At 42.0% G+C, this 24,613-nt stretch overlaps 1 protein-coding gene across 1 annotated transcript in view; it reads left to right on the forward strand.

Moving 5' to 3' along the window:
* LONRF2 (LON peptidase N-terminal domain and ring finger 2) overlaps positions 1–14,800 on the forward strand; it is a 28,125-nt gene extending 13,325 nt beyond the window's left edge. The window contains 12 exon segments of the mRNA XM_081068430.1: positions 871–993; positions 3,116–3,265; positions 3,788–3,992; positions 4,382–4,481; positions 4,761–4,869; positions 4,873–4,875; positions 8,237–8,358; positions 9,096–9,254; positions 10,971–10,989; positions 12,901–12,979; positions 12,982–13,046; positions 14,548–14,800. Of these exon segments, the coding sequence (XP_080924556.1) occupies positions 871–993; positions 3,116–3,265; positions 3,788–3,992; positions 4,382–4,481; positions 4,761–4,869; positions 4,873–4,875; positions 8,237–8,358; positions 9,096–9,254; positions 10,971–10,989; positions 12,901–12,979; positions 12,982–13,046; positions 14,548–14,742 (1,329 nt within the window). The 3' untranslated portion in view covers positions 14,743–14,800.
* The last annotated feature ends 9,813 nt before the right edge of the window (positions 14,801–24,613 follow it).

Below are 24,613 nucleotides of genomic sequence, written 5' to 3' on the forward strand. Positions count from 1 at the left end.
GCCAGTGCATGTGGGTCCTCCTAAGTCCCTCTAAATCCTGGTATAAGGGACTCCCAGCTAAGGCCTGGCTCCCCTGCCACACACCTGAAAATGAAATTTCCCCAATAGGTCTCACTTGTGTAGACAAAGGACCCAATACGTCTTCCATTCAGCAATGAAGTCTACGTGGACAGAGGTTCTGACTGAGTATCAGAGAAAACCCGCTGGACACAGTCCATCTTTCTTACATATGCACATAGAACCCGGGATCAACAAGAAAAAGTCCAACAGAAGAAAAAGACTTAAAATAGATGGTGACAGCAACAGACCCCAAATGCACGTGTAACACGTGACCTCATAAAACAAATAAACCACCATATGTTTAAGAATTTGACATAACATTGCACCCATGAAGCAAAAACAATGTTGTTGGAAAGTACTGATCCATACTGCAATTTGTTAATTTTGTTATGACACTTTGAATATTACGCTTATGTTACGGTTATTTCCTGTCCTATCTGTCTTTTTTCATGACACTACACTCCCTAAAGACAGGAACGTGGTCATGACCTGTGATCACGGAATGAATTTAAAGTTGGTAGGCAGCCAGTCCGCTCGCGTGCCCCTGGGAACTGCTTTGGGCCCACATTCCAGGCGTGGTGATGCCTGTGTCCTGATAGTGGGTTCCATTAACGAGACATTCAAGTCTGCTCCGTTTCTAAGGCAGCAGAGCTCCAACTCCAGCCGTTCTTGGTTGGCATTTGTTTATTCTACTTAATATGAAAGAAAAACTAATAGTTCTAGTGATTTTTTTTCAGGGCTGTTTGTATGTTAGCATACGTATAACCACACCATTTTAAAAACGTATATCTAATCTTTTGATGAATCCAGGGACATCGTGTGAAAGCTCAGGCTCTTTCTGGATTGGGAAGAATTAAGGAAGTGTTGAAGGAATTTCTCCATTGCCTTGCTTTGAATCCTGAATGTAACTCACTGAAGAAAGAAGCACAGAAGGTGTGATTTCTTATAAATGACTTTTTTCTTTCTCTTATTTATAGCCTTCCATGCTGAGTAACTCTTATATATAAAATGAACAAAAATACAATTCTGAATATTCATGACAGTGATATTGTCAAACCCACACTAATGATAAAGTTCATGCAATTCAGTACCTTCTATCCATCAATGAAGCAGAATGTTTCATGAGACAGCACACACTTATCTCAATTCTGTTGAAAGAATGACACGTCTTAGGTGAGGCAAGGTTGATGTCTGTGTCTGGGGAGGCAAAGTGTTGCTTCCTAGAGTTTGTACTTTTAAGTGTGATCATTTGTGTAGGTGCCCTATAGAAGACGTGCTGTACGCAAAAGAGAGCAATTCAACTTCATAGGTTGATTCACCCTTTCAGTGAAGCTTCGCCAGCACGATGAAGAAATATCTGCTCTTTCATGCAGATCATTCGTGCAGTCTTCTTCGAGGTCATCGTCACACTTAATGTAGGGATCTACTCTATGGAGCAGCCTGTGTAATAGTAACACAATTTTAGCACTGCCAGTGACCAGGAGCTCTTGTTTTTATGGCGGTGTTTCTCTATTTTAACACTATTTATTGCTAACTTCTACCATACGTTTGCCCTGTCATTTCCGTTTAACAGTTCTAGTTTTCTTTTCTAGAGCAAGAGAAAATGACTGTTCCACTTCCTTCATTTTAAGCCATCTTAGATATTTGAGAGCAGCTGTTGCCTTTGTGTTACATCATACTTTGGACCAAACATTCTTTTCTTATGCAAGGGTTTGTGAGGGTTCTGCCTCTGGGTGCATTCTAATGTAGCCCAAATTTCAGCACCTACATCCAACAGTGAACTTTACTTTCCCTTGTGTTCACTTCATGGGGTGTGTTTATTTTTAGCCAGATACCATCACACCATTGGCTTTTATTTGAACTGTTAGCCAAGACGCCTAGATTTTTTAAATGAGAACTTTCTAGTAATATGTTTATCCTTTCCTTGTGCGGTTGATTGGTCTTTGTTAAGCCTGTTAAATTTTCTCTCATTGGTTTTGGCCATTGTTCCCACTTGTCAAAATAATAGTGATCTCCAGTTCTGCTATTTTAACCATTTCTGCCTGCTTTGTCCCACTTGCAAATTTCACAAGAATCTTAACATATCTCATCTCAACTGATCTTTACAACAGTGCCATGAAGAATTCAGCCTAAGCTCAAGAAGGCTAAACAGATTCCCAGAGGTTTCAGGACCAGAATTTAGGTCTTGTGGGTTCTTGTCTGTCTGGTACTTCTTCAGACATGATGTTTTTCCCTCCAGCATTCTGTGGCTGTTAGAGATCTATGAGAGACAGTGCAAACGATAGCAGCCCATTGATGCCCAGGAAGCCTGGTACCCTCCCTGGCAGCCTTCTGCCGCTCTGCTGACGCGCCTCAGAGCCAGTGCTGCGGACACTGGGTTCCTGCTGAGCTGCTGTCCTTCACTGCTGCAGAGGTCACAGGTTATGGTGGACGCACTTGTCACATGAACAAGTAGGGGGATTCTTTGTTAGGGTTCAGTCATTCCTTTTGCCTCTCAAGCCCGTGGATTCAGCTGAGTCCATGAGGTTTGGCAGGACCACCCAGTAATTGGCAGTTACTTCCCACCACCACCAAAAGCTAAGCTGGTCCATGGTTCTTAAACCATCACCTTCTCTTCTTCTAACATGCTTTCCTAGGTGGCTCGTCTGCTTTCTTATAAATTGATCAGCCCTCTAGAAATATCTCAGTCCTGGTGATCACAGCTTAGACTCAACCCGGGACCCCCTGCAACCTCTACACCCTGCTTTTCTCTCTTATCCATTAGACTTTGGGGGAGATTCTCTGTAGCAGATGTGTAAAGACCAGACAGGAAGGAACTGTAATGCTCATATGTTGTAAGACCAAGATGGAAAGGAGCGGGGAGGTAAAATGCTTAAAACGTTGACTGTGGTTTTGAAACATTTGAATTTTAAAATATTGGCAGTTGGAATATGGCCATTACTCTTTTCAATACTTTAGGCCTGTTTTTGCCTCATAGATTCTTCTGAATCTTTAAGGCATAGTATATATTTTTCAGAAGTGTTTTAAGTATTCTTTCTTCTTGGCAATTTTATAGGTAACGTGTGAGGTGTTTTTTCCAGCTTCAGAAAATGTGCATCAAAATTTCACCCCTCCCATCCAAAGCGGACTATTGAACAGCACATTGCAGGCTCAGCATCACAGGCGTATAAACACCCAAGAAGGTGGTGCTGTGGGGAGTTCTCAGGTATGAGGTGCAAGTGTTTGTCAGTGTTATTTTGATTAAGCTTTATGTCATTCCTCCATTTTGAATGTTTACAAGTTATTCAGACTGTGGCATTCTGGTAGAAGTACTTCTCAAGGCCAGTTCTAGCTCCTCTACTTGAGGGATGAAACTTTCAAAGGAAGTTAGTGGAAGTAATGAAAATGACTGAGGATTGAAAGAAAGTTTTACAACATCTCCAAACATCAGGAGACTTGAAACTATTTTTTGGCTTGGAGAAAAGAAAGCAGGGGGTTGATTTGAAATATACGAAGACTGAGGTTCCATTGATCTGTCACAGGAAGAAACTATCTGGCATTTTACCATGAAAAGTGTATAAAGCTCATCTTGGAAGTTAACAGATGAAACCAACTGTGAAGGAAGAGTATATAAGCCCTCTTTTTTCCAAAGCCTTCTAAGGAGGGTGACTGCATGAATTTTTTTCTCTCGTGCTGTGAGAAAGATAATATTCTTTAATATTCAGGATTCTTTTTTCCTACTTACCAGAATTCATCAGAGAAATCCGATGTGTTTAGAAATACCAGTCCTTCAGTGTTATATTTTATACTGGGACTACACCAAGAAGAGGATAAAGCAATGTTGGAAAGTATCCTTCCAGCAGCACCCAGCACTGGTCTAAAGAGACAGTTTCCAAATGACTCAGAGGACGCACAGGACCTGAATGACACCCCTGGAAAAATTCCCAAGAAAGGTCAGGAAGCTGTTTTGTCACAGAGTGTGTGACTCCTGATTGATAGAAGGTTAACTAATATTCAGTCTATTTTTAAAAAAAAATTTGCACAGCTTAAAATTAGTGATGAAATGAACATATTAGCTTTAAGATTACAGAACAGTTTAAATAGTCAATCCTACAAGGACTTCATAGTCCACAATAGCTTAGAATATTTTGGGGTAACTTTAACCTTGACTCCTGCTTACTGTCCAGATAATCATTGCTATATACTGTTACTTGGACCAGAGCTATTCCTGCCTAGCTTGACTTGTTATATCGGTGTGACACATTTTATCCAGAGGAAATAGTTAGTGCATGCTCTTAACCAGATGTGCAAGTGTTAACAATAGTATTTTCAATGTTTTCAGAGACAGATTCCTCACCTCAAAGGAACACGGACTCTGACATAGGAGGAAGTCCAGAGCTCGTGATAGATGTAACTGACTTTGAGTGTGCCCTTTGCATGAGGTAGGATGACATAGGATCGATGCAACACTGAAAAATTGAGCCTTTCTGAGTTTTATATCCTAACTGTAATGGGCTTCTTATTATCAGAGAAATTATGTATATCTCAGTAATAATTGATTTTTAAAAATTTGATAAGGAATATATAAGTGGAAGTGGTGATAGTGAGTTCTGGAACACTAAAGGAATTGCCTAGGAATTTTTATTATAAAACAAATAGATTATTTGATAGCCTCTTCTGGACACTTTTTGCTGAAAACTCAAGATTTTTTTTTCCCCCAGGTTGCTCTTTGAGCGTGTCACTACGCCATGTGGACATACATTTTGCCTAAAATGCCTCGAACGCTGCCTCGACCATGCCCCACATTGTCCACTGTGCAAAGAGAAACTTTGAGAAGTAAGTGTATCTTGAGAAACGACAAACACTTCAGCTGCTCGTTCCTCCATAGATGCTCATTTCCAGGGTGGCTCAGCTCCTACGACCTGTTTGTTAAAGACAGTTGGATTTCTCCAAAGATAGGTCTTTTTCCCATCTCTCTGAGTTCTCAAAAAGTGCACAGGGGAAGTTAGACACAGAAACAACTAAATTTCAAGTAAAATTTCAGATATGAATTGTAGTTGAGATATATTAAAAATAGCTGACATTATTGGAGATGTTACTGTGTGTTCATTACAAACAGTTGAGGTAACGTTGCCACGTCCTTAACCATATGTTAACCATAAACGGTTGAAATACGATGTGCTTAATGTATTACTATCTCCTTTACCTCATCTGAAGGTAGAGTCATGTTACAGTATTCAGTTTGGCAAAGGATTGAAGATTTGGTTGTCTCTGACTACTGGGAAGTCCTTTGGGGTGGATTGTCAATTTTAAGTATTTGTGGTCTGAAATCAAAACCAGTAAAACTTAAGATTCCGTGGGAGGAGTTAATTATGTCTAACCCAAATATAAACCATTCAATCCACAGTTTATGTATAGTAAATACAAGAAACAACATTTAAAAGCTGAGTGCTTTCTAATCAATTTTTCAAATAGTGAGTCTGTATCAACTATATTAGGTTCTGGTCAGGTCATGTTGCTACTAACTTTCCACGAAGCAAATAATTTAACTTCTTGGGGGGAGAGGATTTTTTTCATCTGTAAAATGATACAAATAATATTTGCCTTAATTACCTCCTGGAGATTAAACTTATTTAATGGATTTAAGTTTTATAAAGTGGCTTTTTAAAAACAAATATGCAATAAAATTCATTTTTAAATCTGCCATGGCAAAGGAAATATACTTAAATGAATGTTTAAATAATTGTAACATTAATTTACTGCTAAAACTTGTTAAACTAAGTTGTTATAATTGAAATATTTCGGAAACATTATATGTACACACTTGTTAAATATACTTAAATGAATGTTTAAATAATTGTAACATTAATTTACTGCTAAAACTTGTTAAACTAAGTTGTTATAATTGAAATATTTCGGAAACATTATATGTACACACTTGTTAAATATTTCGGAAACATTATATGTACACAATTTGTTAAATTGTGTACATACTAAATCTGTCCAAGTTATTCAGGGTTCTCATTACAAATACCTACCCTTGTGCTCTGCACTGTGTGTCATGACAGTGGATGCATTTTGCATCTTCATAGCAGTTTCCGTTGTTGGTTCCCTTGCTGTTCTACTCCACGGTATTTTCTGTCTCTTCCTGCTTCCATACATGGCGTCTGGCCTGCTCTCTAGTTGTACCCATGATCATCTGGGCCAGGGGACCTAGGGGTGGCTCGCCTGTTCTCAGAGGAAAATGCATGTCTTTGTGACCACTGTTTGGAGCACAGACTCTCCATTAGCTTCTGTGGTTAATGCTCCCTCGTAGGAGGCTGTGCGATGAAGCAATGCCTGGGGGTGGGCACTGGAATACAATGCCTGGGGGTGGGCACTGGAATACAATGCCTGGGGGTGGGCACTGGAATACAATGCCTGGGGGTGGGCACTGGAATACAATGCCTGGGGGTGGGCACTGGAATACAATGCCTGGGGGTGGGCACTGGAATACAATGCCTGGGGGTGGGCACTGGAATACAATGCCTGGGGGTGGGCACTGGAATACAATGCCTGGGGGTGGGCACTGGAATACAATGCCTGGGGGTGGGCACTGGAATACAATGCCTGGGGGTGGGCACTGGAATATAATGCCTGGGGGTGGGCACTGGAATACAATGCCTGGGGGTGGGCACTGGGACAGACCGACTTCTGTCTTGTCTTGGTCCCTCTATCTCCAGGGACCAGAACACATACTAGAGGTTCAGAAAATCTTTGTTGAATGAATGAATGAATGAATGATTACATGCAAGCTATACACAGAATAATAAATGAGAATATGATAAAATTAACTAAAATCCAGAATCATAATTTGATCTTTCTTCAATGTAGAAATCACTTCATGAGCTTAGACTTCCTCACATGCATTATTATAAACATGAATTATTGATTACTATGTATTTACAGAAGTCTTGGTTAACATAATGCCAAGTAAAGCACATTTTACTGTATTCCCCTTCAGTAAAAGGATACCATAAACCAATGGTTTATGAAATACCTATGTCATCAATAATGAAGGTTATGAAGGAGTATTGTGAATGAGGTGACACTTATTTCTGCTTTTTTTCTGTGACTGAGGTTCTCAAACACAGTTGTTTCCAGAGGTTGACCTCCTAGTTCTCAGTCAATTCCAGCAATAAACGTAGCTTGTCTGACACAAGCTAAAGGGAAGCTTAGCAGTATGTTGCAGACTCCCCCAGGTATAAGTGTGAGAAATATGTAGGGCCAACCTAGGCCCAGACATGCAGTCAGTTACCAAAGAAACACGAGCAACTTGAAACCTACCAGGCCTGGGGTCCTACCTGGGGTGCTACAATGGCTCTAGGCCTTAACCTTTCTGAAATCCGGGTACTTGGTTGGTGTAGTTTAGACAATACCTATAGCCTAGTGCTGTTTTAAGGCCTCACTTATATGAAGCGTCTGCCACTGGTACTTGCTGTAATATTAGGATGTCAGTGAACAAGAGCTATGATTTGCACATTCCTGTGCCCGAGCTGAAAACAATGCACACACACAGGGTAACAGCTTTCCAGCCACATACGACCCTTCAGCCCATTGATCCCAGCACTTTTCCCTTCAGTTTCCACCTACTTTCCTTTCACATCCAGCTTTAATTTCTTGGTCCCTCACTCTGTTTCTCAATCTCAGTAAAGTTTACTCTTTCTGTGTAAGGAATGTAGCAAAGCTAGAGATAAACAACAAAATTAGGACGATTGGTTTCCGTTTAAAGTCATAATCTTAAATCTTAGACTCAAAACATTAGTTATTTATACTATTCTTCTGTAGTAGCTCTAGTTTTTCACTCTCCAAGATGATTGTTTCATGTTTCTCTTCTCTTCCAACAACGTACTCACTTCCTCTCCCCTCCCTGACATGATACTTGGTTGGAAATGTAGCAGCCATCAAGACTGGAATGGCCTCATCTTTCCCCCAGGTGAACACCTTCTCCTGCTCTTTTCTCTGTAGAGCACCTGCTGGCCCCGCCCACCACAGGACTGCCTGCTCTCAGCCCCGGCCCCCTTTTGTCTTCTCAGAAACTCCACCCCTCCACCTCCCAGCTGACCTTTCTGCCTTGGAACAGAGTGGTTTGTCCTTTAGAATTAATGACCATGTGCTATTTTTTTTTTATTTTTTTTTACTTTTCCTTTTGTTACAGTTGTTGGCGAGCAGAAATTTTAATACAACTATTCTGGCCGAAGAATTAATCTTTCGGTATTTGTCGGATGAACTGTCTGATAGGAAGAGAATGTCTGATGAAGAAATGACAGAACTGTCAAAGTAAATTTTCAGGCTGTATGTGCATGGTCTTAAGTCCAGATTAAAGGAAAAAATCCTTGTTAACCTCACAGCTCTATCTCAGTGTTTTCCCTTCTTGGCAGAGAAATTAGAAAGCCTCAAGTAGAAAAAATAATTGCAAAGTGTTTATGGATATTTCATTGAAAGAGGTTATAAGAAATGATTCAAAAGTATGTTTTAACAAAATTATATAGTCGCTTTTTGTATCTAAATAAGCAATACTGACTCTTTCAGACTTGAAAATCACAGTATATTAGTATATAGAAACAGAAGGGAAAACAGAAGTACCACTCAAAATAGGCTTGACAATTGTTTTTTATCTTTTAAAGTGATTAAAGTTTTACGTTGTAGTAGCCGTTAGCTAGTACTGAGATCTTATCATTCTTCCATTCTTTTTTATGTAGAACTCATTACCTGTGATTACTGTGTAGTTTTTGTTTTCGTCAGAAGTTTTTGTATAGTGGTTCTAAGTTACAACTTTTTTTAAGTCAAGTAATAATATAATTCAGCGTGTTTTCTCTGGTCAAATTAAGACGGACTTGGCAGGAAACCCAGGTGACCTGGGAGCTTTGCTGTGATCCTCGAGGCAAGACTGAGGGTTTTACTTTGTGAATGAGAGAATTGAGGTTGGCTGGCCTTTGCTATTTTGTAATGCCTAGTACTCCTTTCCATTTCTAGCAGCTCCCCCATCTAAGTTCACATTTTCCTTTACCCTACAGTTTGACCAGAGACGTCCCCATCTTCGTGTGTGCCATGGCCTTCCCCACCGTCCCGTGTCCGCTCCACGTCTTTGAGCCCCGCTACTGGCTTATGATAAGAAGGTGCATGGAAACTGGCACCAAACGGTTTGGCATGTGTTTATCCGCTGAGCACACCGGGTAAGACTCATCAGCATTCAAAGGTCCTAATTAAATTTATAATTTGTCATTTTTCTTGAAGAACAATGTAGGATGTTGAAAATCTCCGGTGGCTGCCACGACATCACAAAGGATAACTTCCGGGCCATCCATGACATGATCCCAGCCTTCTTTCTAGCCTCATCTCCTGCTCCTTCCTTTCAACTATCCTACCTGCTGGTACACTTCTCTAAATACAGTTCGTGTCTTCATACCTCCATGCTTCCCTCTGCCAGCAATTCTCTTTTAGCTCATCATAATGCAGACAAACCTGGCCCAGTTGTTAAGGTCTAAAGGGCTACATCCTCCACGAAACCTTCTCTACTTCAGTTTTTACATCCCCTAGTTTACATCATTTGTATTAGGCAGAGGTTCTGAATCAGCAGACAGCTCCCCTCCATGGGCATCTTTGGGGCCTGTGGATCCTTCCCACCTCTTGGCTTCCTAACCCCCTAGGGCTTTGTCAGCACTGCTTGGTCATGGTGAGGTCACTACATTAAAATTCTAGCTGGTAGAAGAGGCACATGTGCTCATACAGGATTCTGGAGAAAAGGGGCACATGGCTGCTTCTCACACCTACAGCAAAGGAGGCTGGGAAATGTAGTCCACATACCAGGAAAAAAAGGAGAATGGATTTTTAGGGACATCCACTAGTTTCCACCACAAATACCTAGGAATAGATCTCTTTAAAGGTATGTGTAGGATGTTTATGAAGAAACTTCTACAACTTTATTGAAAGACATTCAAGAAGATCTAAATAAATGCAGAGAAATATCATGTCATGGGAGCACAGACTCAATGTCATGGAGATGCCAGTTTTACCCAAATTAGTCTATAAATCCAAGATCGCTCCAGTCAACATCCCAAGAGTGCTTTTCAGTGGAGTTGCTCAAGCTGATTTTAGAATCAGTACAGAAAAGCCAAAGGTCAAGACAATGATACCTTTTGCCCAGCTGAGTGAGAGAAGAGAATTTCTACAGTGACAGACTTACAATTCATAGTAAGTAGACCATTTAAACAATACAGAGATAAGAAACAGATCTACTCATGTATAGACTCCAAAGTTACATATAATTTTGTGAGAAAAAGGAAGAAACGCAATAAAAAATACTCAGAAAATTAGTGGGTAATCAAAATGGGCCAAGAAATCTCTGTCTTCCACCATACACACGAAATAACACATTTATATTTCTAGTCTGACATGTGAAAAACAAAATATAAAAACATTTAAGAGAAAATATTGGGGATTATCTTCATAATTAGGAGTACCCTGTTTCCCCGAAAATAAGACCTAGTTGGAGACAATCAGCTCTAATGCATCTTTTGAAGCAAAAATTAACATAAGACCTGGTTTTATATCACATCATATCACATTCCCGGTCGTATATTATAGTAAAATAAGACCGGGTCTTATATTAATTTTTTCTCCAAAAGATGCAGTAGAGCTGATTATCCGGCTAGGTCTTCTTTTTGGGGAAACACAGTAGGGAAAGACTTTTTGTTTTTTACACAAGCTTCTGAGAACATAGAGGAAGAGATTAATACATTTGACTATATCAAAATTTCATTCATCAAAATCAGCAAAAGCAAAGTGAAAAATCAAGTTCCAAAAGTTCCACTTCCACAAGGATACAGAACACTCAGTAGAGTATGTTACTCCAGATAAACTACAGAACATAAGTTTCTTAAACCCGTCAGAGAGCGGCGGCTGTTTGAGGTAAAGGAAAGACTGGTCCCTTTAGGGAGAGAATAGACCAAAATCCTGGCTCACCTGTGGCAGAGCCCAGGAGAAGGAGACCTGTAAGTGTAGGAAGCATTCAGCTAATTTTTAAACCAAATTTCTAATGGCCTTACGTGGACAAGCACAAGAGCCTAGATTCCCCGGGAGCCTGAGGCGTAGGGGAGTTTGCACCCACTTGCATTCCTGGTCCCCGGGCAAGACGAGGTGTGCGCTGAAGAGACCGGCTCTGCAGCTGAGACAGACATGGACGAGGTGGCATTTGGAGGTATAGGCTGATAGCTGCAGCAGGAAGTCCTCACTTGAAGGGGATTTTCAGAATCCCCTTCAAGAATATTGAAAGGAAGACATTTTGATGACATTCAGAACATCAAGGGTAATACGACTACAGCTCTGATGGCCATTCCAGGAAAAGAGTTCCAAATTGCTTTGAAGGGTGGACTAGGCGCTGGCATCAGTGCATAGCTTCCCAAGGGGAGTACTTCCCAAGGGGAGTTCCCAAGGGTCAGACAGTTGCGTTAATGTCCCCATGCACTGCACAGCTGTAGATAGGACAGTCCCCTTAGATCACCAGGAAGAGAGTTTTATTAGAGGTCCCTGTAAAGGTATTCAGCAGGCAGTTCATGCAGGCATGTAACCTGAACCATCACTAAATAGTTTCAAGGTGTGTACTGAATTGTTCACTGACTTCAGAACCAGATAGACTTGGGTTCAGAACTTGGCTCTAAACTTTATTGGGACCTTACATGTTGTTTAATTTTTCTGAGCCTCCGTGTTTTCGTGAAGCTCGGATGAGCACATACTATAACCTCAATAGGCACAATCAATATCATCAGGATACAGATTACAGTCAGAACCATGAGAATGGGTTGTAGATGCCTGACCACTGCTCTGTACACCTGAAGCTGAAGCTGAATAATATTGAATATCAATTATGAGGTCAGACAATTAAGTTCGCGAACTCTTCCTAGAAAAAGTGTTACATACCTCATTGCTGAAAATCACTACAGTCACCTTCGAAGTGCTCCCTTTGGGAGGCTATGCACTGATGCCAGTGCCTAGTCCACCGTTCAAAGCAATTTTGGAAGTCTTTTTCTGGAATGGCCATCAGAGCTGTCATCATATTACCCTTGATGTCTTGAATGTCATCAAAATGTCTTCCTTTCAATATTTCCTGTACCTTCGGGTAAAGAAGTCACTGGGGGCCAGGTCAGGTGAGTAAGGAGGGTGTTCCAATACAGTGATTTGTTTACTGGCTAAAAACTCCCTCACAGACAGTGCCGTGGGAGCTGGTGCATTGTCGTGATGCAAGAGCCATGAATTGGTGGTGAAAAGTTCAGGTCGTCTAACTTTTTCACGCAGCCTTTTCAGCACTTCCAAATAGTAAACGTGGTGAACTGTTTGTCCAGTTGGTGCAAATGCGTAATGAATAATCTCTCTGATATCAAAAAAGGTGAGCAACAGCGTTACAACATGTTCACGAATTTAATTGTCTGACCTCATATAATTAAATATACAAATAGTCACAGGATGTGGAGTACAGCATAGGGAAGAGTCAATGGAATTGAAATAGCCATAAATGACGTCAGAAGGATAGTAGATTGAGGGAGGGGGGTTATCACTTTGTGAGGGGTGTAAATGTCTATTACATTGTCTTGTACACCTGAAACTAAACAAACAAACAAACGAAAAAGCCGTGAGGGTGGGTAAGGTCACCTGGGAAGGCTCTGGATGGGGGATGCATGAGGAGCCAAAGAGACCGTCCTGAGTAGCCCCATGTGTAAGGGACACGTGGAGGACGGAAGCTGTGAAGGGCTGGAGCAGAGGCTGCTACCTGCATTCTGTGTGTAATAATGAACCTCTGATGGTCCTCTGTTTTCCCTTGATCAGATGGAAGGTCCAGCGTATGAAGAACTGACTACGCTTCACGACTCAGTGTATCAGCAGTCTGTTTCCTGGTTTGCTTTGCTCCGGATCACATGAGAGAACAAATCTTAAATCATTTTGGGTTAATGCCAGACAGGGAACCTGAACCTTAGGTATGTTCTTTTTGTTTTCTTTCCTAGTGTTCTTAGCTTGAGCTGTAGTGTGCTGAGACACATGATCCTAAAGAGAATCAGGCAGTTTATGCTACATGCCATTATGATCGCTTTAGCACCAGTTCATTTATTAACAGCCCAAAGAAGCAGCTCGCAGAGTAACACGTGCCCCTTGGAACAAAACGATAAATGCTTTCTGGTTAATGCTATATGAAGGCCATTTCTTTCCTATCAAGACCAGTTTCTTCTGATTGGCGGTCAGCTTCTCTACTCTTACTTCTCTCACCCACATCGTAAGATTTAAATAGGAATCTTAATTTGTTGACATCAACACATCACAGCGCCTTGACCTGATACACAGGCATTGAATAAGTGAAGGGGAAATCCCCTAACTCTTGTGAAGTTAGAAGCTTTCCTTCCTTTGTGGTACCCATCTTACCATCACCACGGGCTTCCTCGGGCTCCCCACAAGTGCTCCTGCTTCCTCAGGCACATGACGGGCGTCAGGTTTATGAAGCATCTCTAGGTGCAGACAACTGCTCTCCTGTGCTCTTGGGTGACAGAGCAGACAGGAACCGGTTAGGATTGTGACCGAGAGCATGTGGTTCCTCTGACACACACACACACACACACACACACACACACACACACACACACACACACACGCAGAGTTAACCCTTGAGTAGCGCGGGAGTTAGGGATGCACAGTTGAAAATCCACGTAAGACTTTGACTCCCTCCAAACTGAAGTTGTCCCTTGTCATGTGATGTGAGTTGGCTCCAGGATGCCCCCACGCTCCCACTGTGATACCAAAATCCATGATGCTCCAGTCCCTTATATAAAATGGTGTAGATCCAGGCATCCAGTTGGCCCTCCCCATCTGTGGACTCCCAACCGTGGATCGAAAACAGTATAGGTATTTGTTGAAAAAATCCACAAATAAGTGGACCTAGGCTGTTCAAACCTGTGTTCTTTGAGGGTTGACTGTAATTAATAGTCACACATATAGATGTTTCATATATACGAGTATGCACATTTGTCACATTGATTTTATTATAAGATTTATTTAATTATAATACTTAAACTTATATACAAATTTTAGCCTTTGTAATATTGTGCTTTATGTAGCATGTTTCAAGCTTAACAAGCAATAATGCAGAACATTGGAAAGTAGAGGTAAAAATTATGGTCTCTTCTTCTGCCCTTTATCTGTACACTCAACTGGAGCCTTGAGAGAACAGAATCAACTAATTCACAGCATTTCTCCATCAAAGATGCTTTTCTTTGCAAGTACTTTTGTGAGTTTCCCCACAGTTAAGTGTGTAGCATAAGAGTAAACTGTATTTCGAGGGCTGAATGAATTGTGAAATAGACCTGAATTAGGAGGTGGCGTTTAATTCTTGCTCGTATGTCTGTTGGTGAAATGAAAGACAGCACTGAGGGAACAGACTTGTATTTTAGGCAGTAATATTGTGTTTTCCTTTCATTTCTTTTGCAGAGCAATCCCAGTGGACCTGCTTGGTCCTGGTCAATCCTGGCAGTGTTGCCCTTGGAACGCAAGGCTCAGCTGGCTATCCTTGGCATGACCTCACTTAAGGGGCATCTGCTCGCCATTCGGCGAATATTAGTCATCATCACGCGTAAGATGAATACTCGGCAAGAGCTGGTTAATAGCAGGGAGAGAAATAATTGATTTTCTCTGTTTGTCAACGTTTCTGGATGCCCTTGTACTTCCATGAGGAGTGCCAGGCATGGACGAACAGCATCCCGTCCCATTTGCAGCGCTTTGTAAAATGCTTGTTCATAGGGTTACAGAATGGAACACTTAGCAAATACTGACTTCTACTCAAAAGTTGAAAGTCTGTGCCTGGTATCGTGTGACTCTGTACAAGGATAGACTGATGTTTGAATGGAGCCCATGGGTGGAAAGCAACCAAAGAACATGTCTTTGCAGCAGATGCTTCTGGCGTGTCAGTCCCCTGGCAGCATGGACGCCACAGATGGTTTACAAGTACAGCACCTTGCTACACCTGATGGGAGCAGCATGGTTCAGGGGCTAGACAAGAAGGGGGAAACCACATCTTTATCTGGAAGCAGATTTCTCAGAGCACAGGCTAACCAAAACTTTGTTTAGGCTTCGTGTGTCACTGTGAAGTTGTCTGTGAAATTAAGGAATCAAACCAACATTCCAGTGCAGGAGCCAAAATTAAGCCTTTCCAAGAAGTGGTAGCCACCGGATAGAACTGTGTTATGTCCTGCAGTAGTTCAAGATGTTGTAAATTGCATGTTGTCATCAGGTGAGTGTCAACATACACGAAGGTGTACCTGGGGCCACCTCAGGTAGAAATATCTGAGGCCAGTATAGTTGACTTGAGGATATACATTTATACACACTCAATAAAGAGTGAACAAAAGTGAGTTAAAACTGCACGTGTAGTGGGATGTCAAATGTACAACCCAACTAGTGCAAAGCTCCCCTTGAAAGCATACCCCTGTCAACATATATTCAATGGGTACTAAGCCTTTAGGAAATAGTCATTTTTTCCTACTAGGATTTGCATTAGAAATTAGGCCCATCAATAAATTTGAGTTCACCATCCATGCACTAATAATATGCAGACATTAGAAGCTGCATATGAAACGAGTATCTGTTCCAGGTAAACATAAGAGGAGAATATTCAAGGAGAGGGAAGGTGGTATGAGATGTAAATATTCAGCAAGCTTTTCTTCAACACCAACCTAAAGATTATCTTTTTTCTTCTTTTTGAGAAGAACTTTTACAATGATCAGAGCAGGTATTATCTATTAAAGAGCAGTATGTATAACTTCCAACCTCTAATGCATATTGGTAATATTGATTAGAGTAATCATTTGAACCTGACATACTGAGCTATGGCCTCACGAGCTGGTACATTTTGTTGGCTTCTTGGTCTGTGAGGCAGACATACTAAACTGAAAGGTGTGACAAGGACCAGGCTAAAGAGCAAATCACAGCTGTAAGTTTTGCTTTATTCATTCAAGGTATACAATTTTTGAGTTTTTAAACATATATGTCATGATACCAACTGTTGGTGGTTTATCCATCCATCACACATTTTATTAGAAAGACTTTATAATCGTAGTTTTAAAAAGTGTAGTTTCAATAGCTAAGATTCAGTTTCATCCCAGAGGTTGGAAAGTACTAGTTTTACTTAGCCATAAAGAGAAAATTTGAAAGGATTTTCCAATGAGATGTTTACAGTTCCTAACATAACTGTGAATCTCAGGTATCATCTTGAACATGGTTTAAAGAAAGGCCATTTGGCCAAGTGATTTCCAAATGATTTTCGTAATTCATGTACTGTATTAACAATAGTATCCAGCTTTCTTAGACGTGATAATCTAACCTGATCATTTAAAACAAAAAAACACACTTCATCTAGCATTCCAGAAGACCTGTATGAGAAATGGTTCATGAACATGGGTCTGCATTGACCAGCCTCTTCCTCGTCTAGAAAACCTTTTTCTACCTTAAAACCATATCTGGACAGTTGCCATTGCTATTTTCACTTGGGGTGTCTAAATAACCACAAGGCCTTCACTTCTCCAGGAGGCTTCCTGAAGTTACGTTTCTGTGCTCAGAGAATTAAGGCTTTTCCCATAACACTTGGAAGCTATTGCTTTCTCAACCATCCTCTTTAAATGTAGTAACTCACATTCTTTAACCAAAACCATCAAGTTATCTCTTTCTGAGTGTGTCTGCCTCTTTCTGAGTCATCTTCTCATTCTGAGTGTTCTTATGTAAAAGCCTGTTCAACAGTAATGATGCAGGCTGGAGCAACACGATTTTTGTTGTTTTTGTTTCTTGCAACCAAAGGGAAGAGACTGCTCTGGTTAGCATCCCACGTTCACACAGTGCAAAGTGGGGTAGATCGGTACTCCCTGAGCACTTAGAATAAGTTATTCATCAGGAAGCCGAACCAAGGAAATAACATCCCAAGTCGTATTATGAAGGAAGCTTCCTTTTACAAGTTTTTAAAAAAGGAAAGAAACCCGAACTCCAGTTGGCTGCAAATCTAGTTGAAACAGCACAGTTCCCTTTCTTCTCCCTGCCCTCCCCACCGCACCTCCTTTCTGTCACGGAGACGTTATTTCTAAGGATTTCTCAGAAAATAATAGAATCTCTCCTTCAAAGTCAGAGCATCCCAGTTTAATTTTACTGAAAACATTCCAGCACTAATGCTCTAGTTACATCAGAATAAAACCATCTACTCAGAGTAATAACAGTTTTGGGGAGTGTTCCTTCTCTTAACACAGCACATTCTGTTCGGTAATTTTCCATTTACTCTCCTAAGTGGCTTGACTCATAATTCCATCTCTGCCTATATCTTTGAAATGTAGCTGAAATCCTGACAGGCGGTTTTCTGAAAGCCCATGAGATTTTTAGGGTTATCACATCCCCTCGGTCCCTGTCTTCAGAGTTGAAAGTTAGAATATTTTTTAGAGTTCCAAATGAAAACAATTAAAAATGTAAGGTTTATCCATGCAACAACAATCTTTTTGTTTTATAAATTCGTGTGCCAAAATTTTGAGTATTATCCCATTTTTCTGACCACAGAGATGTCCTTTCTTTTCTAACCACCTCCACCCAACACCCAGATCAAAACAACCGACCAAGACTGTTTGTTTAATAAGTTGTATCTCAGCTCTTAACATATGTTAAGTCTTACATAGGACTTTTGAATCATCAAGGAACAAAGTTATAGGTAGTAGAATTATCACGAACTATGATACTATCGTTTTGTCATAGAATTATTTGAAATTGCCATTGTTACAATCGAAATATTCCGTTGCTTGACATAGAAGTCATTATGATTTTTAAGTTGCTTTTTAAAAAGTGCTCATCTGTGTCTTCTTCCTCCTTTCTTTTGCGTTTTCTCCCACCACTTAAATTACTTTGGTGAATACCACTCTTTAAAATTTAGGCGCTACCTATGAAATAACAATAATAATAGTAATAGAAGTGAATGATACAAAGATAGATGGCCCATTAGGAGGAAAATAAGTCGGGTCATTTCTTTTTGTTTGAGACACGGGGTTTAGTTTTCCCCAGAAATGCCTGTGGAACAGGATGGGGTGGTCTCCAGTTTCCACTTCTAACGTAGGTGGCAGTGGCAGCTTGCAGCAGGAAGCTCTTCCTCTTTTAGCACCATTCGTACCCACAGGTCCCTTTCTGGTTCTGTGTTTCACCAAAACCTGGGAAAGCTAGGTCTAAATGGGTAGGGTGAGCTATGCCAGCTACACACAGGGAGAAAAGTGAACCCTGAATGTTGCTGGATATCACCTCCTCTCTACTAGGGCCGGGATATTGACTTCTGACTCCTAGGAAAAGGTCTGTTCACTTTTACAATTCCTCACCTTAACTGCACCTTAACTTGCACCTCTCAACTGCTAAAAAAGCTTTACTAAAAGCTGCTGAATCCCATAAAGTATCTTTTAGTAGTGGATGTGCTGTTAGGTGAATATTAGAATATTGAATAGTAGGAAATTGCAGTAGCATAAACTAAAGACGAAATTGAAGTGTCACCATTGCACTTGGTCACGATGGGACATTAGCTCCGATTTGTGCCTGGGTCCGAATGTATAAAGGTGACTGAGGGATAACACAGAGAGGTCAGTGTCACTGAAAGAAAAGTTTGTTGTTACTCATAGTTCCCCTCAAAAGGAGAGGTATGACACGACACATGGGGCCACATGGGGAAACACCAGTGCCAGTCAGGGGGTTGAAGCAGGACGAGGAAAAAGCACAGGGACAGCAGCCCTCATTCTGTTTCTGCCAGGAAGTCAGGCAGGGCAGCAGAAGCAGTTTAGGACTGGCGAGTCTGAGTAATGCGCAGGCTCTGTGCTCTCAGGTGATCTCTAGTTGTCTGGTCTGGGGTCTGGGGGAGCTGGCGGAGGAGTATTGATTGCCTCCTGGAGTGTAAGAGCCAGGCAGAGGGGGCAGCTCACAGTGTGGGCTCTGGATCAGTTGGTTTTCATGTGAAAGGCCTGCTCCCTGCTGTCTCTAAGAATTAGCTAGCCAGGAGGGGCAGTCTTTCCCCAATCGGGGGGGTAAAGGAGGGCCCAAGATGTCAAAATGTCTTCAAATGTAAAAAACAAACAAACAAAAACCCCATTAAACAAGCTTGTTCTCACACTTCCGGCTACAGCCTCTCTAAGAGGCCTGTACTCTCTCTGCAGAGGGGCGGCCTGGGCCCGTGGGCACAGCCCTGTGTTTGCAGAAGCTCAGCGGCAGAACCACGGCTGCATTCATGCAGCCAAGGAGCAGCCCTGAAGAGCAGGGGGCTCCCTAGGCATGTGACGTCCCCAGGGAAAGATCAGGCCCCAATCATAACGCAACGCACTGAGAAGTTTGCCTAGATCATCAGGCTGTGTTGGCATGTGTGGCCCTTAGGACAAAATGGCTTTTCTCCAGCCTTTCACTTTCAGGGATCGTTTGACGGCATTGCATTAGGGCCGTCAGTATGTACCATACTCTTGGCCGCTTTGGCCAAGGTTGGCGCTGCTAACAGTTTGATCAGTGCCTGGCTTATCCCCCCTCTCATACTGCTTACCCCCCACCACATATACACAGTTTTCCTCTGAACTCGGGGGGGGGGGGGAGAAAACGAAAACTGTTAATAGAGAGGTTAGAAAGCGTTGTTCGAACATTGCTATTTCATGCTAGTCGAGGATATGTCATTAGCCTCTTAATTTATAGTTGTGAAATGATTTTACCAGTTAAGAATTTGATGTGTACTTTTTTCTATTTAATTAGAATAGCAGGTTTGAACAAATATAAGTTGATGTAGATAAACTTCAAAATCATGCTTTTACCTGTTTAGAGGTAAGCAGTGTTCATATACATTCATATAACATGCATCGTGCCTCTTGCCTTCCTTTTATTTCCTAAGTTCAAGTCAGGGTTAATGACGTAATAACAATACTGGGCATTTCTTATTACTTAAGTGAGGTCAAACTGAAATGTTGCCGTATTTACTTCATGTATTCGTGTGCTATTCATTTTCATTCATTGGAATTGTATATCTAACATGTGGTATTTGGAGTAAATAAAACTTACAGTGTTGTAAACGTTCTTTCATAAATAATTGCACCCAAGTAGTAGGGTAGAATGACTGGAAATTAGATCATATCTATGTGTAGGATATTATATTAGTTTTCTATGGCTGCTCCAACCAGTTCCCAGAAACTTGGTGGCTTAAAACCACAGAAATTTCTTTTCTCTCAGTTCTGGAGGTTAGAAGTCCAAAATCAAGGTGTCAGCAGGGCCCCACATCGTCCAGAGGCCCTGAGGAAGAATTCTTCTAGTTCCTTCTAGCTCCTGGTGGCTGCCAGCAGTCCTTGGCTTGTGACAGCAGGACTCCATCTCTGTTTCTGTCATCACCTGGCCTCTTCCCTGTGTGTCCGAATCTCCCTTTACTCACATAAGAACATCAGTCATGGGACTTCAAGCCACCCTAATCATGCATGACCTCACCTTAACTTGATTGTATTTGCAGAGACCCTATTTCCAACGAAGGTCACAGTCACAGGCTGTAATTGGACATGAGTTTTGGAGGATCTCTATCGCACCTCGTGCAGATGTGGAGCTGTTCCAGCTCGCCTCAGTAGTCCAGAAGTAAGGGTGGAGGAGGTTCAGTGACTTTGCCTTAAAATTGAAAATTACTTTTTAAGGTTAGTTTTATCCAAGAAAATAAGATTTTGTAGGAACTGAAGCTTAAATAGTTTTTTGGGGGTGGGGCAAGGTAGTGCTTCTTAAGAAAAAAATTGCAAACAGAGTTAGGTATGAAAATGCATATTTATTTAGAATTTTAAAAGGGGTAAATTGAAATTTTTAAAAGCTGGCATACAACACTCATAATAAAATACTAACTTCTTGTCACCTTTATGATACTTTTCCTTCTTTTTTTTCATTGTATATATTTTGATAACCTCTTTCTACAACAATGTTGTATTAGTCTTTCAAGAGAGAATGATACTTAAACTCTTTCTCTAGCATGGTTGAAAAATATTTATGATTTAGAAGTGTCTTTCAGTTTTTACAAGTTGTCATTGGCAATGTTATTTACATTATTGGGGTTGTTGTCATTTGGAAAAACCTAAGCTGAGATCCTTTCATATATGCGCTGTAATAGGCATTTTTCAAGGCATCTCATGCAGTGACTAATGTTACATCCTTCAGCACTGCCCACTAGAAGGTTCTGTGTTGTGGTAACCACTAGCCACGGGTGGCTGGCGAGCACTTCAAATGTGATTAGCGTGGCTGCGAAAGCGGATTCTTTATTTAATGTATTTTTAACCGTTGGCTTTTCGCCCACTGCCAGCCCTGTGGCCCACCTGTGTCCCCTGCTGGGCCTCCCTCCAGAACCGGTGACTGTGTCAGCAGACTGGGGCCTGAGCCAGTGAATTTGGTGAAACTAACCAAGGATGTGGAGGTATGAAAAAAATTGTCCTCTTCCCCCACCTGTGTGTGCTCAGAACGCCCATTGAATCAGCAGCTTTAAAAGAAGAAAAGGCGTGTGGGTCTGGAACAGGTTCCTTGTTATGTTCTTAAGACTCGCGAGATCGTTTTCCTTCTTTCAGCAGGAAGTATCAGTCTGGGTAGATCACGTGATGCTGCAGCAATGAGCCTCCTCCCAAGTCTCATTGTTTTCTAATGACAAACATTTATTGTTTTCTACTTAACACGACATATCAATCCATGGTGGGCACAGCTCAGGTCCCCTGGTGGCCTCACTTGCTGGGACAACGTTTGAATGTCAGCTTCTTCAGAGGGCCACCTCACCCAAAGTCACATCCCTTCCTGGGGAAACTCACGTGCAGTGACTGATCAAAGTAATAGCATAGAGGTCTGGCCATCTCAACCCAACGTAGGACAACTCCGAAGGGCCAAGTGGCTCCAAAGCTCTCTGGGGGCTCAGCTGAGGCCACTGCACCTGTCATACAGCTGGGCATGTCCCTTGGTCCATTCCTCTTCCTTTTCTGGGCACGAATCCCACAGGTGTTATTCCCAAGGGCACTCTTAGATAAATATCCCATAAACTCAACTGTTGTCTCAGAGTCTGCTTCTGGAGCCAGACTACAATGGTTCAGGAGTGGGCCGAGGAATCAAGTGATAAAGTGGGTTTCTGGAGCTGGATCACTTACCACTTTCTGGAGGTAAGAGCCCCATCAGTGGCCAGAGAGCCCCTGGCATGAAGTGACCATCTAAGTTTTAAAACTCACTGGCGGTGAATTGGGATGGTCACCAGTAGGAGGAAATACACTGGTTCATACACTGTATCAGCCCTTTGGAAAATGTGGAATAAGTAGCTATAAGGGCAGTGGAATTGGGTGGCTGTCGCTAAGGCTGATGGATACTCTAGAAAAAGATACGATGCTATGGACAATTAATCACCCGTCAAGACCCTTGAAAAATCTGAATACCCAGATTCCCCTGAGCCTTCTGAACCTACAGAAGTAGCTTAGAGATAATCCGAAGGCTCCTTCCTATAGGGATTAACACATGTGCCCCTCATGATCTGCCTTCACCTACCCTCCTGGTCACTGAGACTGTAACGGGTTAAATCAAAACGACCCTCTCCCAGGGACACTCTGAGCCTCATAAGGGATGAGGAAGAGCTCTAGATCCCAAAAGAACCTCAAGACGTAGCCCACATGTACCCGCGGAAGGCGGGGACACTGTGCATAGACAGGGTTCTGAGGGCACTTCATCAAAAGGATTGGAATACCGAGTTGAGTAAGCTGATAAATTTGGGAGCAACCTCCTAGGATTCAGGATTTATTTGCCACACTAGCCAGCACCCCCGGAGATGGGAAGGGGATCCTAGTGAAAGTAATACCAGCAACCCTAAAACCCACCCCAGAGCTGGTGATAGGAATGGCCATTGCAGAACCCAGCCCACTGATGGCAATGGGTGATACAGAATTCCAAAGCAATAGAGGCCACGCGACAGCAGGTAACTGCCAGAGCCTGGTAGAATGCTGCCGGAGGAGACGGAGCCTCTTTGGTAAGGTCCAGGCCCTCCTGCTGGATCTGAGGAGGGTGTAAGGTAAGTGGCAATCATGTCCTGCCTGCTGCCTCCGGGGCGGGTTTAGGAGAAGTGGAAAAGGATCAGCTAAGGCTTGGGTGTCGTCACAAGGCCAGGATGGCTCTGCATTTGGGTGTTCCTAGTCAACGATGGGAGTAGCAAAGCAGGTCAGGGGTGTCAGGGGTAAGAAAGCAGTGGTCACTCAACAAGGGGGTTGTGATGGCATTTCCCCGCTGCGGCCTGACCTTGTAAGAAATGCTCCCTGTGAAGTCTGCTCCTGGCTTTAGGCGTGTCTGTCCTCCCAGGCTGGTGAACAGCAGGGCTGCTTTTTTTCTCTTTTCAATCCAAGGTGATTTTTACTCTTTCAGCCCTGGTTGATCTTTACTTTTTCACTGGTGTTCAAAAACTATTGAACAAATACTCACCCCAACCATGTTTTCCTAGAGCGCTGGAGTATTTCTCATCTTCATTATGTATATAATGATCTTGCACAGAGCTCAGCTTTAGGCTTTCATGGATATTTTATGAATCAGTGAATAAAGGAAGAGAGGAAGGAACAGAGAGAAGGGAGGGAGAGAGGAACGGAAGGGAGGGAAGGAGGGAGGAAATGGGGGAATGAGCAGCCATTTTGGTAAAGTTCTAAAGGATAAGCGATGTTTGGCGTCATCTGCAAAGGGCTGAGAGGCAGGGATTCCCATCAGGCACTCAGCCCATCCATGCCTGATGCTTTTTCAGAGAATTTCACCAAAATAATAAAGTCAGCCAAGATCCCATGACAGATGGCTTCAAAAGAACAAATCACAATCACAAGGTAATTGATTGTGGAGCAGAGTGCTCCCACAGGCCCACTCTCGACCATTCTCCGTGGTACCAGGAATCCTAGGCCAAGGTGGACTTCCCTTTATGGGAGAGTGGGAAAACTCTGGTTATAAATGTAACTGTATTTTTCCACTGGTCTATATTGTGACGTATAGTGATTTCCGGTTGATCTTCAATTGGCAGTATATCACACAATCTAGTTTTAAGTTTTTCTGTCCTTGGGCCAATTTACCAACTACTTAATACTTAAAAATTTTTTATACTTAAAAATCTGGAGACCTTCAGTTAAAGGAACCTCAGAGTGAGTGCTTTTATGAATCCAAGAGCCTTTTCACAAAGCAAAGGATTTATCTGTTTTATACATTTACATGATTATTTAAAAACTTCTAGACCCAACTATATAAAGAGCAAAAGATGACAGACTGATGGGACATTAACCCAGAATGGCCCAGAGTCATGTGGGAGGTTTTCCCCAAGATCTTAAGGTCAGCAGCAGGGCAGTAAAAGGATGGAGGGTCTGGGTGGAGTGCATGGGGGCAAGCTTGCTTATTTAGATGCAGACCATTCTGTTAAATACTCTGCCCTTCCCACAGTGGTGGCAGCAGCACCCTTTGTCTAAAAAGAATGTTTTGATGTTGTTTCTCTCCATTTTCAATAACAATAACTATGCCAAGG

This window comes from Rhinolophus hipposideros (assembly GCF_964194185.1).
Source record: "Rhinolophus hipposideros genome assembly, chromosome: 12".
Taxonomy (NCBI): Eukaryota; Metazoa; Chordata; class Mammalia; order Chiroptera; family Rhinolophidae; genus Rhinolophus; species Rhinolophus hipposideros.